General features: G+C 38.7%; 2 protein-coding genes across 2 annotated transcripts in view; one reads left to right on the top strand and one right to left on the bottom strand.

Moving 5' to 3' along the window:
• SNTB1 (syntrophin beta 1) overlaps positions 1-8,267 on the top strand; it is a 111,682-nt gene extending 103,415 nt beyond the window's left edge. Inside the window, exons 5-7 of the mRNA XM_066335457.1 lie at positions 407-603; positions 2,096-2,286; positions 4,829-8,267. Coding sequence (XP_066191554.1) covers positions 407-603; positions 2,096-2,286; positions 4,829-4,921 — 481 coding nt within the window. The 3' untranslated portion in view covers positions 4,922-8,267. The remainder of the gene's footprint in view (positions 1-406; positions 604-2,095; positions 2,287-4,828) is intronic.
• Positions 8,268-11,562: 3,295 nt separating this feature from the next.
• The window catches only part of MTBP (MDM2 binding protein), a 30,467-nt gene continuing 23,132 nt past the window's right edge, over positions 11,563-18,897 (bottom strand). Inside the window, exons 18-22 of the mRNA XM_066316749.1 lie at positions 17,840-18,106; positions 16,400-16,631; positions 15,190-15,303; positions 13,455-13,520; positions 11,563-11,960 (exon numbers count right to left, since the gene is read on the bottom strand). Coding sequence (XP_066172846.1) covers positions 11,925-11,960; positions 13,455-13,520; positions 15,190-15,303; positions 16,400-16,631; positions 17,840-18,106 — 715 coding nt within the window. The 3' untranslated portion in view covers positions 11,563-11,924. The remainder of the gene's footprint in view (positions 11,961-13,454; positions 13,521-15,189; positions 15,304-16,399; positions 16,632-17,839; positions 18,107-18,897) is intronic.

The raw sequence follows: 18,897 nt of genomic DNA, 5'->3' as shown, positions 1-18,897 counted from the left end.
TCAACAGTATTTATCATAGAATTTGACGGCAGATGTTTAAGCTTTAGAGCAAATGCTGCTTCACCATGGAAGTTGGATTCAACTGCCTCATCTGAGTCATCACTTGTATCTGTGGACCAGATTCCATCACCACAGACCAGTCAAGGACTTCTCCCAGTTTTTCATCCAAAGGGATGTTTTCTACAATTCATTAAGTAATTTTGTGTGTCCAGCTGCTTCTCTGCTCACTGCCTTGGACCTTCACTCTTCTGAGAGAATATAGAGGAGATGGGAGTTCTCATGCTCCCAACCACGTGTCTTAGGAATGTGCAGAGCAGAGCTCTGGGGGGGAATGTGCTCAGGTGGGGATTTTGGTGCAGTGCACTGTTGTTAGAATTTCCTGATGTGTTTTCAAATCCAATTGCAGGTTGGTTCATTCTGGCCCAGGAAAAGGCTCACCGAAGTCAGGGGTGGATTTGTCTTTTGCAACCCGTACCGGTACAAGACAAGGGATTGAAACTCATCTGTTCAGGACTGAGACCAGTCGAGACCTCTCATTGTGGACGAGGAGCGTAGTGCAGGGCTGCCACAATTCTGCAGAGCTCATCACAGAAATCACCACATGTGAGTAACACCTGCAGCACTGCCATTTCCACACCTCCACACCCTTCCCATGACACTGCAGTTCAAGTTTCTTCTGATAGGGTTGTTTTGTTTTAAAAATCTGCATGTTTAGGATTCCACTTGTTTAAAATAATGTCAGGTTCTGAGCCAGTCCTAGCTGCTGTGGTACCTGTGTCCAGTGATACACTCACTGTCATGCTGAATTTTAGGTTTGCTTTCAACATGTTGTTTCAGAAACAAGTCTGTAGTCAGCCATGTAGGCCTGTATGCCACAGAGGAGTGAGTGATTGTTAGAGGTTTGCCCAGAAACCCACAGAAAAGAGCATTTTTTTGAGATTCAAGAAACTCTTGTGAGCCTAGCAGGAGTTTTTCCTGCAGAAGGAGGAGGCAGAAGAGGACTGGCACATTCACGAGTAGTCATTTATTTACCCAGCTCTACACACTAGAGTAGAGTAAAAAACCACAAACCAGTCTAATGACCACATTTTGATGGGTAGTAATTTCTTCCCCTCAACATCAGGGTGTCATTTCTCAGCACTTCTGTACATGCAAAATCGATTGGAATAAAAGTACTTGGCTGCAGATGCTCTGGAGTGACGCCTTGTTTGGCCAGGTAGCTGCAAGCCTGGGGTGCCCCTGGGGTTTGAGGCTGGGCCTTTCTCTTGAGTGCCCCCAGGCTTTGCAGTCCTTCCCCTGCTAGTCCTACAATTGGCAGGGCTGTTAATGTTGAATTTTATCTTCACTCATTTCCTAAAAATGTGAGAGCAGGAACCAAAGTACAAATCCAGCCACGCCAAAAGGCAGTTCTTGTTTCTCAAAGCTCAGGTGGAGCCCCGTGGCTGCTTGTCAGCTGCCAGGCCCCAGCCCCACAGGGAGCTCAGGATGCTCTGTGAGGGCCTCTGATGTGCAAACCAGCCAGAGAACAGGTTCATCTCCTTGGTACCATGACAGAGATGCCATTCTTTCCAAAAGAAGAAGGGCATCAGCCCCATCTTTTATCACAGTGCTTATATCCCACTGCCAAGGATCCTTCTTTGGTAGAATTGTTCCAAGGAAGTGATGGAATAGTGAAATTGGGATGTGAACTCCAAAACTCTTCATTCTTTAATCTGGATCATAGCCATGGTTTCAGAGCTGAGGGAAAGACTTTCTGCTGCAGTAGCTATTATATACAATTATCTAGACCCTTTTTCAATTACCACAACATTAATGAGGACTCAGGAGTGTCTTCACCTTTGTCAAAATACTTTAGGGAAACCCTTTACAGCTCCTAATTTTCTCATGCATTGTGTGCCATGTTTATTGATTCTGGCCATGTCTGTCAGATACAAGAAGAGAAGTTGTGACTTTGTCAAGGTTTGGAAGGAGCCAACACCAGTCTGAGCCTTCTTAAACTTCAGTACACTGGTTTTTGTCAGTATGTGGATGTATGATGCAACATGAAGAACTGCTTTTAAGAATGTGAGAGACTAAATTTTGATTTCTTCTCCAGCTTGCACGTACAAAAGCCAGGCGTGCCGCTTGACCATCCATTATGAACACGGATTCTCTCTTACAACTGAACCACAAGACGGTGCCTTCTCCAAGATAATTGCACAATATCCCTACGAAAAACTGAAAATGTCCTCAGATGATGGGATAAGGATGCTTTATTTAGACTTTGGAGAAAAAGATGGAGAAATTGTAAGTACTGTGTTTAGCAAAGGGATGCATGTTACCATCTCTTTGGTTGTCCTACAGATTATGGGGTGGAGTAGCACTAATGGAAGTTAGACTAGATGAGCACTGTAGACTCCTTCCAGCTGAAATACTTTATTCCATTCTGTTCCATTCTAACAGTAGGCCAGTGCCAGGTTCCAGTATGAGTATTTAGACACTCTTCTTTCTAGCACAGCATGATGATCAGGCTTTAAAAGGAGATAAACTAAAAAGACAGTTAAAACTGTAAAACAATACAAAGGGAGATTAAATATTTGTCATATTTAAGAACAAACTGTACCGCTAAATAGCCAGATACTAAATATTTTGTATATATCCATTTCATTTATTTAAATGATTGAGGGTGAAAGAACTTAAGAATGAGACCTATTAATCCAAATGTACAAATAGGGTCTTCATGTTATGACAACAAGCTGTGCTTTAGGTGTTTTTGAACATGCAGTTGCTGAAAAAAAAAAAGCCACAGATGTTGTGCAAACTGTCTGCATAGGCTTCTAAGCTGTCACAATGCCTAAAAATAAGGCGCATATTCCAAAGAGCAGTTTAAATCCATTAATTATTAATGTGAACATGGTCTTTCCTTCCAGATTTTTTCAGCGGTTCCTAAACATGGTGGGTGCTTAATTCTAAACATCATCTTTGTTAACATACACTCTGCAAACTGCTGATTGTCAGGCTTTTGAAGGGAATTTCTTACTAGCTGTCAATGAAGTTGATTCATGACTGCTGGAAGGGTGTTATGAACAAATATTTCAGATCATGTAAAAAATCACCACCAAGGGTATCAGCAAAAACCAGATTTAATATTTAGCAACAGCATGACAGAGTTCATTGGCAAGATTGACTCTACTGCCTACAGGACAATTAAGGCAGACCAAGGAAACAAAGCAACAATAAAACCAGGCAAAATCCAGGCAATCAAAACAGAAATTAAATGAGAACTTACCTATGGGGCTTGTGTGCGTGTGTTAAGGTGTGCATATCAAAAGGATAGTGAAGGCAAGGATAAAAAGGAACACAGTCTAAAAACCTAACAGCACTCAAACTTTACAGTACTTTAACTTAACCTGTGCCTTAAACCTAACAATTTAACAAAGGAACAACACTTAACAATTGAACTTAACAATTTAACAGAGGAATAACAACATTTAACACAACTTATGACTTCCAAGCTGAACTTAGCAGCTCAATAAAAGAAGACACTCATCAGCTTTTAACTTAGCTTATAACTTATGACTTAACCTTACTTACAGGGCTAACTTACTGAGATATCTAAGGTTCTTAAACATCTAAGAAAACAGCATTTCTCCCAGATTGCCAAAGCATATACACAGGTGTATGCACACAGATAGAAATAGTCAGTGCAAGCAAGGTACCTGTGAAAAATCCCCCTCAGAGGTCAGGAAAACACTCACTTTGAATGCTTTTGCCTCACCTGATGGGTGAAGGGTCAGGCCTCGAGGAGTGAGGGTACCAGCCCAGGACTTGTTGTTTGGTGATCTCCATGTACAGCAAAGCCGAGCGCTGGCTGGCTCTGAGAGGTCCTACAAAGAGGGAGGTGCTGGTCACAGCCTGCTGCAGTTCAGGAGAGCTCCAAGGGTTTTATTTTGGACAGCTGTTCACGAGAGATAGGATCACAAGAGAGTGGGCTTTAGTCATAACAGTTTTTCATGCTGGCCACAGTTTGGGTTGGCATTTTCTTTGAAAGCGTGAGAACAGGAAAGTTGTGCCATTCAGGCAAGGAAAATAGTTCCTAAGGTTGTTCATAAGGGAAACAAGAACACCTTAGACAGCAATAGTTCCTTGGAATGGACGGGTGTTTTTGATAAGCTCGAGAAGGGATGAGCCCAGTGCTGCTTTTCAAAGCCAAGGCCCAGGCCTAACAAGCATTTCTCAGATTGCAGTTCAGCCTGGAAAAAGGAGGAAGCAGGGCAGAATGCACCACCACAAAAGGCAAATGTGGTTTGTTGTGATGTGATCCTGTTGTTGGGCCTCTGCACACTGACAAGCCTGTCAGGCTTAGCAAGTGTGTGGTGAGATCTTCTGAACCACGACTATGGAGAACAAAGTCTGAGTTCTGTCTCACTGCTGCCTGTGAGAGCAGAGAAGCAGCTGTGCAGCACTGGCTGAAGGTACTTCAGCTGCACCAACAGCAGATGCACTGGGCATCAGACAGAGCAGTCCCACCACCATCCCAGGCAGAAACAGCCAAAAAAGATGGGGGTGACCCTCTTGGAAAGGTGCTTGCATCATCTGATTCAGCTTTCTCAGCAGTTTCCACTGCTCACCCAGGTGGATAAAAGGCCAGAGGCACCGGGACCTCACCTGCTTCCAAGATACTTAGCAGTTTAGCAACCTGAATATTTGCAGCTGAATGCAAAGGTGTAGAGAAGGTTTGTTATTAATAGAAGCCTGTTCAAAATACCAGACAGCAGTTTGAAGTACTCAGTAAATAATTCTTGTTTGAGCTATAATTCTCAGCCTGATTTTTTTTCTGTACTTTCAGCAACTGGACCTTCATTCCTGTCCAAAACCAATTGTTTTCATCATTCATTCCTTCCTGTCAGCAAAGATCACGAGACTGGGCTTGGTGGCATAAATGAGATCCATCTGTTTCTTCAAAGAGAGACGGGGTAACCACAACGAATCTGAAGTACAGCGAACAGCAGCAACCTGTCCCAGCTGGCAGCAAACACCAGCCTGGGACTCAGGACTGGGCATTGGTCATTTCTGCAGTCCTCCAAAGCCCAGGTTTCATCTTGACCAGCTAAAGAAATGGCATGAAAGGAATACGGGGGATTTAACTGTAAATAATGGGATTTTAAAATCCTGTAGGAGACCATAAAAGCGTGTAGTGCCACACATGTAAACGTTTCAGAATCATAAATTGTGCCTATTTCAATGTACTTGTCTATATAAAGTAAAGGGCTATGCAGGCAAGAGCACTTGGTTGTGATGCAAGCCAAGGTTGGCTAGGGAGAAATCCTCTAAGATTGTCCCATCACCTGAAGTAAAAGGTTCTTCAGTTATACTCTGTGCACCTCTTACAGAAGATTTTTCTTTTGGAGCATTGCCAGAGCCTGTTGCATGAATACCCAGTAGAACCTGCAAATACACACCTTTGAGTTGGACACTCTGAAGCAGTCCAGCTGTGGTCAGGTAACAGCTGGAGGGCCCCTGCCAAGGGCAATTTTACATTAAGCAGTAACCACATCACCCACTTTCCTAGTGATGGAGCTAAAGCAGGGCCAGCCATAGGGATGTCAGGGGGGCACAGGCAGGAGTGTGCTTTGTTAATGGACACAGGATGAATTTTATAGTGACTTCCCAGAATAGCTTAATGAGTTTCAGCTATCTGGGAGCCCCAGCTCAGGTAAAAATTACCTGAATCTCTTCTGAGGCATGATGAGGCTTCTGCCAGCGTATCCTCCATGGCAGTTTTCCAGTAAAAAGCCATACTAAGATTTCTGTCCTCCTACTCCCACTGAATCACCCCCTTTGCTCAGACAAGGCTGGTTGTATGGTCTTCGTAGAAGAACAAACAAAAGGAAGGAGGAAGACTTGATTTTATGAGTTTTTGAAAATTTATTGAAGCAGTTCCACAGCAGTGAGAAACACATGCCAGGGCAGGAACATGAGCTGCACTCCTCGACATGGAACTGCTCCTGTGAGCATGACTTGGCAAGACCAAATTTTTTGCTGGGGAAATACAAGATGTTTATCTCCATGCCCACAACTTACTGGTGACTGTTTCACACCAGCGCTTACTGTTGTGATTCACTGAGTTTCAGCCTTATTCACAGCTACCTGAGCAGAAAAGGCAGGCAGGAACACTGACCTTCAGCACCAGAGGATATATACGGTTTGCACCTGGAAGTTATAAACTGGCATCATGTGATCTGGTGGGACTAGGAAGAAGCAAAACAGGGATGCCACTTACATTGTTCTTCCTTTGTAAAAAGAACAGCTTCATACAGGGGTGGGGTTTTGTCTGCTTTTAGAGTTTTGCCCTAAATTTACATTTTGAAGGACAGGAAGTAATATGCAGTATGTACAGGTAGCAATATATTCAGTGTTTGTGGATGTTCAGTTTTCATACTACAACATTCTTTATTCCTAAGAAAGCACATAGATTTCAACTTAGCTTAAAAACAACATGGAGCCAAAACGTGTTTTTAATTTTTCCCTTTGCCAGCCAAGTGATGCTAAGTTTGAGAATCTAGCATAAATCATGCTGTCTATTCACAGCATAAGAACATGATGATTTCCACAGGTATCTTAATCATCAAAACCAATTAAAATATTAGGATGATGGGCTGAGTTCAGAAATACAGGAAATAATCATTGAAGAACAGCTCAAGGCCCCATTGGAAGAGCAGCCCCAATCCCAGCACCTCTCACCAGTCAGAGGCATGTCAAGGAAGGATCCACCCAGCTCTGCACTTTCATTTTATTGTCATGGTACTTGCACTTGAAAATTATTTCCTCGTGTAAATTAACAAGGTAGGAGGTAACATGTTACATAACTTAGCAGTAATTTCCAGACGTACATTTCTCATTTAGTGACCACTGCCATTGACACACCTTTCTGTGGCAGTCACTTGGGACTCCCTTGGCCTTGGAAGCTTCTGGCAGAGATCTGAGAAGCTGGAGAGCAGTCGGTACGCAGGGGGACAGGACTCTGAGGAGGAGCTCATGCCACCTGATCAAGAAAACTGTTGTGTGAAGTCTTCAAAAAGCAGTTCAGGACATTTTTACTGCTGTTCCAAAGTATAATTCCAGAATTTGGAGACAGGATCCTATAAAAGTTCCAGAGGGTGAAGTGAAAATTTGCATTCTGGGGGGGTAGGTTAAATACATATGTAAACTATACTGCACTATTTCCTTCTTCCTTTTAACACTTACAAATCACTGGAATGTTATATCTAACATGTATGTGCATTGTAAATATTACAAATTCCTATATTAGTGCCAACAATTAAATGACACAAAATGTAATCTAAGGTGCTCAGTACTATATGAAGTCTAAGTGAATAACTAAGCAGTTTGCAAAGAAAATTAATATTATATATTTATAGAAAAAAATGGTAATTACAGAATCTATTTCTTCATTTTCAGATTTTGGACTGATTCATATTTGGATGGGATAGACAAATGAAATATGAACCTGCTCCACATTTATAAGAGTATAGTGAATATTTATATTTTAGAGGAAAAGAATATATTTAATAAAGTCATTTATTGGATTTTTGTGAGGCGAGCTTACTTTGTATCCAGACAAACTATCTGGAAGGCGATCCTTTGGTTTTCAGCTGGGAGAAATACATTTAAATTTCAGTGCTTCTGTTAAGAATTCTGTTATTTGGGAGAACTGTTAATTGCATTTGTGGAATGAAATAAAACCTTAAAATTTAAAAACAAAAACCCTGAAATCCCACAGGGATGTTTTAGGGCAGATCATTCAGACATCTCTGCTGAAGTTGCAATGCTATCTCTGTTGCTCACACTGGACTAGGGGGTAACAAAAGACATAAAAAATTAAGAAAAAGCAGAAATTTCTGCTCAAGCTTCTGCATTCAAGGACTGAGGCCAACATGTGCCTTTTTTATCTTATGAATGGTTATGGGAAAAGAGATTTTTTTTCCTCCTTTAATTCTTAACTTAGTGGCCCAAATAGGAAAGCTAACTGTGGCAATTTAAAGCCTTTTGTTTCAGTCTTACCCAAGTTATGACAGAACAGCCTCATGGAAAACCTAAAAAGGGATATTCCAGAGTTTCCATCTTTTTTACAAAATGACTATAAATTGAATGGTCTTATCAGAAAGTTGTATAGAAGCTTCATCATGAGAAAGATTTGGATACATATTGGAGTAAAAATGTTATTGAAAAATGTGATCTAAAGTGTTTGTTAAAAAAATAAAGCTGATCTAATTGCGTTCAGGGAATCATACTTGTGTTTCTAATAGTCCTGCCCTTCAAATGGAACCAACATCTCTCTTAAGGTACTTTAGAAATCAGAACAGGACTCTTGACATGCTACCAAGCAAATCAACACCACAGACACCATTAGAATTTTCAAATTTTGCAAATAATTTTTGCAAATAACAGAACAAGTGTTTTCATTCTGCAAAATATTAGAATTTCTGCCTCCCACAGAACATGGCAGCACACTACATCCAGCACTTTGCATTGGAAGCTCAGCTGATTTGAAGAGGAGATTGCTTTTGGGTGGAAATCAGATCATTCTCAGTGTCCTCTCACCCATGCTTAAAAGTTAATTGGAGCTTCTTTGGTTTCAGTGGAAGCAGAATCAGAGCCTAAAGAAATTGTGTGCTCCAGATCATTACACTGCCATTGATTTCTTCATTTATATTATTTCCATAAAAGTCAAACTGGCAAATTGATAACTATCTATTTACTGGGTCTATTTACTACATAGAGAGACCATTAATGCAGTATGTATTACATATTTATATATATACACACACTGTGTATATTATGGACACTTTTAAATTCAGTGGTGACTTTGATTTTAAAGAGCAGGTATTAATAATATGCTTGCAAAATTTTGAGAAACTCAGTCTGCTTGCTATAAGTGAAACCCCAGACTAACCAGGGCAAAAATTTAATTTAAAAGAATGAGGGGAAAAACATTTAAAATATTTAACAAAGATGATAACCTCCTGTTGAACATAATCACCTGCTTTTCCCACATGGGAATTAATCAGAATTTCCATGCTTGTGTAAATAATTAGAAGCATTAGGAAACAATTTTAGGAAACAAATTCCAAGGGAGAACTGTGAACTGGGACAAAGAAGTTTGTGAATTTGGACAACCATTACTACCCAAGCTAAGTTCTGTGGTAGCCCAGTGATATTAACCATGTAATGGCTGTAATATTACAGGTAATCATATCACCAAGTAATTGCAACCACATCAGCACTGTCTTACCCCAATCCTGTGGGGAATATAAGCACAAAACATGGATGGATGATGTGCTCCTACATATAATACATAATGTTATTATATTATGCTATGATAAGTTATGTGCTTATTATATAGGATGGATGTATGGATGATGGGTAAACCAGAAATGCGTACTGATGAATATGACTTATGTGTTGACTTGCAAACAACATGAAAACAAGTACCCAAAATATGCATAACACAGACTGGATTTGGGGTTCAGCAGCCACAAACAGGAACATAATTTGAAGTTCAGAGGCAAAGGATGATGTTATATTCTGCATCATTTAAGTGACACCACATCAGCTGAGCTGCATAAACTCTCAGTGTGGGGTTTTGGAACTACAACAGATGGAAAATAATTTGGTTTACTGCTGTTACAGTGGGCCAGGTCAAATTATTGCCTGCTTTTTTGTAGGTTAAGAGCATGGACAGGAACAGTTATCACAGCTCAAATGGGGTACAACGGTATTAAGACACATTAATAAAACAGCTACCACTTGCCCCAAAAAGCCACCAACACAAGGAGCAAATGAGACATGGGTAGCAGTGTATAAATTCTGCACTGAGAATTGTGAAAAAAAAAAAAAAAAAAAAAAAAAAAAACCCAAAAAAAAAAACCATCTAAATGCTTATGTTTCCCTAACTGCTTTCCTGCTGATTATTTCAGGCCAGCCTTTGAGTCTACAGAATTAATTAAACCAATAACCGTTGAGTTCTACTTGAAGTACAAGAAAACCAGTTCAAAGTATCAATTACTTTCCTGAAAGTATTTTCTTTGCTCATGGCAGCTTAGCCTCAAGGATTTATGAAATGTAGGCCTTCTGTACTTTTACTTATCAACTTATGTGTAATTATTAACTACAAAGTTTTTCTAATTACAATATATAAACTTCCCAAAATTAAGTAGAAAATATGACTTTCAGTGGCTTGCTTTAGTATTCAGACAAAAGTATCAGCATTCAGGCCGAAGAGATAAGGCTACAGCTTACAGCTTTTCTCTCTCTGGAAGTAGAGGCTTTCTTGATTGACTATAAGACTTTAAGAAGGGTTAATGTCTTGATAACTTTCTTGTTTTCTATATTGAATGCAAAGAAATGTGAGCCATATACAGTAATCATTACATTGGAGCAATTTTGTGCGTGCACTTATTAAATGATTATTTAAATATGTCTCTTCATTGCATTTCTATTTTACCAAATCACTACAACTGGGATGCTGTGGATAAGTGGCATTCTGCCAACAAATGTAATGCATCTTACAAGTAGTTTTGTTTGTCCTGGGCTTAGATGCACACAGGACTCACTAGAGCCCACTGTCACAGCAGAACTTCAGAGCTCTCCTACTGCAGCTCACTCAAACCAAGTACACACCCACCCAGAAAAGGTCTTGTAGAGTCCAGGACAAAGGTAAACTTGGAAACAAAGGAACAGAGCAGTATAACTCCAGGTCCTGTCAGACATGAAAAACCTCCTTAAGGCACAGCTTTACATCAAACAGAATTAAGCAATGATGTCACAAAATCAGGAAGGCTTTTTAGAGAAAGCAAATTTTACTGTATTAAGTCAAGCCTCCACATGGTTTAGTTCAATTACTTTTCCACAACATTACGTTTCATTTTTATTTGTATTGTTTAATTTGTTTTCCTACCAGGATAACATAGCAAACAATAGCCCTGCATCTCTATCAGTTTTAATCCCATTAGTTTATATGATAAATAGGAAATCCTTAATACAGAGAGCTTAGTAGGAACTCCTCATCTCAACAAATACTAACTTAATGATTACATTAATCCCAGCCAGGTATATGCCAGAGACTGAAACAAACTGAGGCCAAATTAAGTATTTTACTGTATTTGCAATACAGCTAGAAACTCTTTTTTCCCCTTATGTTTCAGCTCTTTTCCAGGTCTCACCATCCTCATTACCATTTCTGCTTTGATTTTCCCCTCTTCCAGGAAAAGAAATCCCAGACCTCTCCCAGATATTTTTCTAAGGTGTGTTACAAAATGCAGGAAATTATACTGAAAATTCAGCTGGTAAAACGAAACTTTCCTTAATGGGACCTTGCATCAAGTTTCAAGCCATGCTTTTTCTTCTTCCTTATATTACAACACAGAGATAATTATGATTCAAATTCTGATTATGTTTGTTTTCACCTGCAGAACAGGAATTGTTCTTAATTAGTGTACAAAATGTTAATGGTCAATGCTTTAAACAAAAGCAAATTGTAGTCAGTACAATAGAGATCTTCACACAACAAGATAAAACAAAGTAGTAATTATCAAAATTAAATATGTGGGGTTCTTTATTCATATAAAACCAAATGCACTGGTTGAAAAATATACAAAGTTTTATAAACCAAGTCAAGCTGTATTCCTTTTAACAAACATAATAAATACACATATAAAATACAACCTCTTTTCGTTTGAATTAAAAAAAAATTAAAACTTTCAGTATAAAAAGCTTCCAACCTTGCTCCTGCGCTTGAAGAATGAGTCTATATAATTACACTGACCAAAGTCCTCTCAGTGTGCAGATCTGTGAGATCATTGGGCAGTATAATGCTTCTCTAGTCACAAGTGCTCTGTCTCCACAGCTCCTGGGAAGGTGTGAGGAGAATCCACACAGTGCTTCTACTTGCCAGTCTTCTCCAAAACCCATTCAATCACCTGGGCAAATAAATGAGAAAGCAAACAATTTACATAACTCCTGGGTTTGAAAGCAAATTAAGAACATCTCACAGACTTTTATCAATTTTTCTTTAGCCCTTTGTCACCATCTGTCTGGTATTTACTATACAAGATTTAAAAGCAAACTACTCAAGAGGAGAAAGTGTTGTTAATAAACTGAGCGGAAACAGCATTACCCTAGAATTGAATGTTATCTTACGGAATGCTTTGTCTTTAGGAAAAGGCATTTTTAGAACCCCTGAATTTAAATTCTTCATCTCATTCTTTCCATATACCAGCAGGAAGGTGCACATAATGCCATACAGCTCAAGCTTCCAGCAGTAAAAGTTCCTAATGCCAGAGAAGAAACAATAAAAGATCATTTGTGCACTGTTGTACCTACCACCATTATCACTGCTGCTTTCCAAACAGGGCAGTTGTTCAGACCACTGACTAGTCCTCCACATTTATATTTTTGTGAAGTAATTTCAAAATACTCTCTAATACAGGGAGATGTAAGCAGTTTAGGAGAACACCGACTTTAATGCCTTTTGCCAACAGCAAACATACAAAACACTACCAATTTTCTGCCCAGACAAAGATGGAGGTGAGAAGCAGTGTATCAGCACAACAGCCCAGTTCAGCACCAAACATCACAACCCACAGAGTTTTCGAAACCTTATCATCCCTGCAAAGCAATCCCAAAAGGAATACAGCAAATACTGCTCTCATAGAGTAAGTTCTGTGGGGATCTAGCAGCTTTCTTGAGTGTGTTCTGTTACTTACCTACTTCAGTTCAAATTCTTCCATTTAATTTATGATTATGAAAACTGTACTGTAGTTATATATGACACTGTTTTTTCCTTTTTTTTTTCCCCTCACAAATCATGGAGTCATTTCAGTGTATGTCTCAGAACTTAAATCAGAGTTACTTAATTTCTGGAGGAAAACTTACTTCTGTCATTTGCTCTGTGCTGCTGTTCATGTAAGTCCCATGTTACACACAAATAACCCAACCTGATATCCCTTGTGCTTACAGTAACTCACAAGCCAAAAATTACTGATTTTCTTTGCTTCCTTTAAAAAAATTATTTCCTTTTATAGACCTTTATTACTTCCTAACCTTTGAAATGTTATTTCCTTCAATACAAGAAAAGAAGAATTCTCTAATGATCCTAATTATAGAAAAATATCTTTTTTTTTTTTTTTTCCCTCCAGTGATGTAGAAACATTTATTGTCTTCATTTTCATTTCTGACTGTGGCACATCTTCTCAGCAGCTGTAACTAAAATACCATCCAAAACCTGGAAATTTTGCCTTGGGACTACTGACTGAGAGAAAGTTTGTGTGAGATCAGAGTGAAACAAGACCCACAGCCAAGGGTATGTACCTCTCCATCTCTTAAGGCTGTGGACTAAACCATCCTGTGGCCAAGGTGCCACAGCAACGTTTAGCCTTGGATATGTAAAGGAACAAATAAACACATGGTCTTACCTGTTTAGCATTGCTATTTGCTGTTTTCTTCATCTCATCAAGAAGTCCTCTAGAAGTTTTAAGGTCCTAAATATGAAACAAAAAAGCCACAGAAGTCAGCAAACTCATACAGTCACTCTAATTTGAGTTATAAGAGCCCTAATAACCAGGGTTGTGTTACACTTTTATCACCTTGTTCAGAAAATTATTTGACAGAAGAATTCAACAGAAGAATTATTTGACTTTGCTTTTTTAATTAAAAAAGGAAAATAATTTAAACCTATTCCAATAGTTTGCAGGCTTCCTTACAGCAGTCCAAACCTACTACTCAATTGTGACTGAGTCTTCCTAATCTTCTGTACATTTCTGCACAATTTCCAGAATTCTTTTTCTTCAATGATATCCAAAGTTCTTACAAGTCTTGACTGAAATCCTGTTTCTATATAAACATGGAAATCAGCTGTGAGTTTACCCTTTATTATATACAGAGTTCTGGCAAAGAACAGAGAAGCAGACATCAGTGCAGAAAAGGGAAAAATCTAGAATGGCTTTTCTGTTTTGCTCATTTAATGAGTCCCACCTAATCTACTCTTTTAAACAACACAAGAACAAAACTTTGCCTGAAGAGAAAGAAAATTCATTTACTACTTGTCTCCAGAGGAAAATGGTACATGCTTTTGAATTATGCAGCACACAAAAGGATTTAAAGGACTCCCACAGACTTGGAGCTGCAAGACAGTTCAGGAGAACAAAATCCCGTGTTAAAACCTCTCTCCAGAAAGGACAGGATCACTTCAATATTCTTCCTTTTCCTCTTCTACTTGGAATGGAACCACAAACCCTGATTTGCTCTACTCACACATGCCTCCATGCAGCCTTTTCTGATTTTGGATAAAGAGATCTCCCTTTCAGGGAGATTTTGAGAGCACTTACAGAATAATTGCACAATTTTGTTCCAATTATTTAAGAAGTTGATGCTTATCAGCAAGATGTTCTGATGGTGTAAGCATCCAGTCCTGTTCAACTTTCATTTAGCTTAAAGCACCATTACTGAAGTTGACTAAACTGAGCTGGTTCACCCGTAGTGGTAGGTTATACACATGCAAATGAACACAACAGCAGCTAAGCTTGTGAGCAATAGCTTTTAATCACTCCATACTGTAATTAACTCGATTTTGTGCTCAGACCAAGTAACGTGGGCTTCAGCATTGACTCACAGTCCTCCTAGGTATTGTGGAAAGAGTTCTCATCTCCCCCTAAACATGAGGTTGATGCAATTCTACAGGGTGCTGCTCAGCCACTATGTGCTAGATAATAGAGCACATTATGTCAGGGAACTGTAATTTCTGAGTCAGTTCTGAAAGCTACTTATTGAGCCAACAACCTTAGAACAAGGGAAAAGCTGATCTGTCACAGCTACAGCTGGGAGATACTCTATTGCTTTCTTGGCTGTTGCAGCTCTAAGAGTGACCTGACCTAACAGGCCCATGCTTTAGCATATTATTTCACTATGTATAAAATGCTACTGCTTTAGAAGGTTTTAAAACAAGCAAAACCCCACCAAAATATATTGTAAAACTACTTTCTGCATTTGACAAGTCCAAAGGTTTCTCCACACAATATATATATTACTAACACACCACTGGAAAATATTAGGTTAATCAACTCTGAATATCCCACATGCTATCTCAAGTTTTATTCAGGAGTGGCTTCCCTTAAGCTAATAAAGAACTGTAAGAGTGTGTCTTCTAGTTACCTTTAAGTAGAATTTTGATATCTCAAATAGACGCTGGCTGCATGATGCAAAGCATTTATGATCCTCTGCAATTCCATGTTTTTGAAGAGTCTTAGCAACCACCTCCTTCAGCATCTTGGAAACAGAAGAAACACACTCAGAAGTTCATCCCAACTATTTACACAAAAAATTGTCCAAGGGAAGCAAAAAAGCCCAAAACAGAAAACATTTTGTGTCTTTAATCTATAGCCAAAGGCGATGAGCTCACTGGCTGAATTTGAGCAGAGTTATTTAACAATCTATTTCCATTTCCTTCATTTGAAAAAATTAAGAAAATGCTTATATGTCAATGATCAGTGAATATTCACATGAAGCTTGGAATATAAAAAAGTAGTCAATATCACCTTGGGGTTTTTCTTCTCCAAAGTAATATATATAAAAAGACCACTTTTTGCTATACTGATATTCCCTTGTATAAATATGCATACATATTTAAAAAAATTAAAAATCTGACACTGAAGTCTTATTAGAAAATTTCCTCTGACATTCTCTACATCAGAGGTGTTTAAACTCTGCTGAAGGTCTGAATGAGTCACACCAATGTATGCTTCCTTGGACCATTCCGACTTGCCTTTGATATTACATTAACATTCTTGCAGTGTTCTCCTTGTACCTTGGGTTTAATTTAAAATTAGTATCACCAAGCCAGAAACAGTTTTGTGTATTGTATTTCAGAAGAGGCATTCTTGATATGCCCAGCTATTAATTAAACATTTTTCCACCAAATTATCTAACTGCTATCTCAATTAATGGATTTACAGAACTACTGGAATCTCTTTATTCTCAGAATAGTCTGTTCCTCCGCAATGCCTTTGACCCTTCCAGCACATGTATCTCTTTGGTGCCTTTAGGTTTTATATTAATAATCTATATTTCATAATTTCTATTAATTGATATTAATTTCCACCTTTTTTTATTCCTCATTGTTATCTCTCTCAGCCTTAATTCCCTGGGCATCATAAAATTTCCTTTACACATTTTTTCATTCTTTGCTTTTACAGCACTCTCCTCAGTGCCTTCAGGATTCACGTACACAAGTGAGCAGAACGAAGTTCAATAACAAATACACATGAAGATAGTTCACCTTGAGTTAAAAAATTTTTACAGATCAAGTCCCACGGGAAGAAATTAAACAGCAGCCTCATCACTAAGAGAAGCAGGTAGATTTTACCCTTGTGTGTTTCTGGGATCTGGATTCCTTCTCTGGCTTTGAGGCCTCTGGCTCTGCAGCTGAGGCAGCCTTGGTGGCAGCTCTGTGGCCTTGGCCGGGCGGTTTCGATGGCGCTGCAGCCGCAGAAACGGATCTCTCGGAGCGTTTCCTCGTCACAGCAACTGCACAGTGGCTCCTGCTGCTCCCGCTTGCCTGAGACAGGAGGGAGTCTGTACTCTCAGATTTGGTTAGCCTAGAAAGAATAATAATGAAAAAAACCAATAAAAATAACTTTCAGGTTTTGTACCAACTCTCCAAGTGCCGTCGTCTCTGCTATAGAGGCTGCTGCTCTAGAGCAGTCGGTACTGAGCACTCCTGCAAACAACATCTGAAAACAGCAGACAGGAAGACAGGATTCTATTCTGTAAAATTTTTTGTATTAGAAAAACACTCTGCAGACTGGATTGGGCTCTGATACATAGACCCATTGCACCTGATTAAAAAGGTCTAGAAACAAATTGAAGAACGAGGTAACTAAGAAAATAAAACTCTTGGGAAGAGAATTGGCCTCCAGACATAGGATGAGACAAAACTTCTTAAAACTATCTAATTTCTTTTGGCCCTATAGGAATGTCACGACTCATCTTTAACTACAGGAAGCTGGAGATTATAATTCTATGGGAACACTGTAATACTTGATCCTTCAACTGTAAGAGCATTAGTAATTCTAAACTGCAATTTACAAAATGTTAAGTATAATCACATCTTCTTTTCTAACTTCAGTAAGGTGCAAAAAGATACACATATTTCTAAAACCAGACCTCTGTTAAAGGCTTTTGGTGATTAGAATGCAAAAAGTATCAAACTGGAAATAAGGAAGAAGTGAAGTATTACAGTAAAAAAGTCAATTTGCAAATAGTGTTACCTAGCAGTTATTTTTCAGTGACAGAGTTTGCATCTTCAGAGGGAGGACAAGGTACAAAGGGAAATATTAAAAACCAAACTTCCAGAAAAGACTTTAATAAACAAGGCTGACAATAAAATTGAATTTTGGTAGGTCATCTTATGCCAGCAGCCCTTTGGATCAGAAATTCAATTATTCTGTTTGTACAATCCTTGGCTTTCTAAACCTTTAGTTGTTTATTCATAGTGCAGGAGCACTGACTGTTTCAGTCCTAGATGAGGCTATCTGTCATCTTTTCAAAGGCACTTGAGAGTGCAAGATATAACCCCAAATGTGTTAAATAAAATGTGCCTGTGCTGCATGGTTTTGATTAATCTAATGCCATCGATGAGAGATCACACTTGAGGAAAAGAATGAACCTACAGAAGAGGATTAAACGACTAGAACATTTGTCTAGATAGCTCCACTAAAACACTTTGAGATGAAAGAAAAGATGCAGTTCATAAGAGACTACAGAAACATTTCATGCTAAGGATTCATTTTATTCAGTGCATTACCTTTTCTTGGAATAAAAGTAATCCAGGTCTTTTGATCTGCGTTTTAGCCTTGATGTCTCTGTTTTGAATTCACTTTGTAAAGACTCTCCATCAGGGACACTTCCAGGCTCTGACAAGACTGCAGGAGATGGGAGAGGACTCAAGACAAGTGGCACAGGGCAGCACTCCTTGGTGCAAGTAGTCTGAGTTTCATAGCGAATAAGACGAGTTTGAAGTTCAGCATATCCCAAATCTCTCTCCAAGGCTCTTCTGTTATCTAGACAATATCTAGAATTGAAATTGAGTGAGAAATCTGTGAGAGAAAGTCCCTGCTTTATTACAATCAGAAAAATTTACTTTTGACAGTCATGTGAACTCCAAAACTTTTTTTTTGTTTGTTTGAAGTGGTGTATTGTGGTTTTTTTGTTTCAAGTGGTGTACCTTCTGAAAGACAACTTTTAACAATCCAGTAAATTAATACTTGCCTGATGGATTTTGTTATGTTCAAGTCCAATTCCAACAAAGAAGCTGAATTATATATTATTTGTAAGTCTTAACCCTGTTCTTCTAAGACTTCCATGGACACTAGCAGATTTTTTTTTCCTTGAACAATCTCTTTGAAATACAACTTATAGCTTTGAGATAAACACTACTGTATGAGAGATTCACATTTTTTAAGTCTAAAAATACAAAAAAAAAGTATCACTGAACAAGAATAAGCTTCCTATTGACTACAGTGAATAAGTGGTTTAATCAATCAAATCAACAGAAAAAACTGTATTAACTACCACGGGGCTGAAAGATAACAAATGAACAGTGTTACTCAGTGAAACATACACATGAGATAACACAAAATGCATCTTAACTAACTTTTCTCTGGTGTAAATGATTTCCAGGATTCCTTGCAAGAGAATAGTGTTTCATCACTACTTACTGTACTGCAGGGAAAGGTAACAGTAAATCCTGTATTATTTCAGCCTCTTTGTTACAAATTGTTCTGAGCAGTGTGAGCTACTGCTCAGCCCACTCTTCAAATTGCTCAGCAATGTTTTCTACTCTTAGGAACGCAAGACACATTC

The sequence above is a fragment of the Sylvia atricapilla genome, chromosome 1, assembly GCF_009819655.1.
Source record: "Sylvia atricapilla isolate bSylAtr1 chromosome 1, bSylAtr1.pri, whole genome shotgun sequence".
Classification (NCBI taxonomy): domain Eukaryota; kingdom Metazoa; phylum Chordata; class Aves; order Passeriformes; family Sylviidae; genus Sylvia; species Sylvia atricapilla.
Note: the sequence above shows the minus strand (reverse complement) of the source record. Positions and strands in the feature narration are given on the sequence as shown.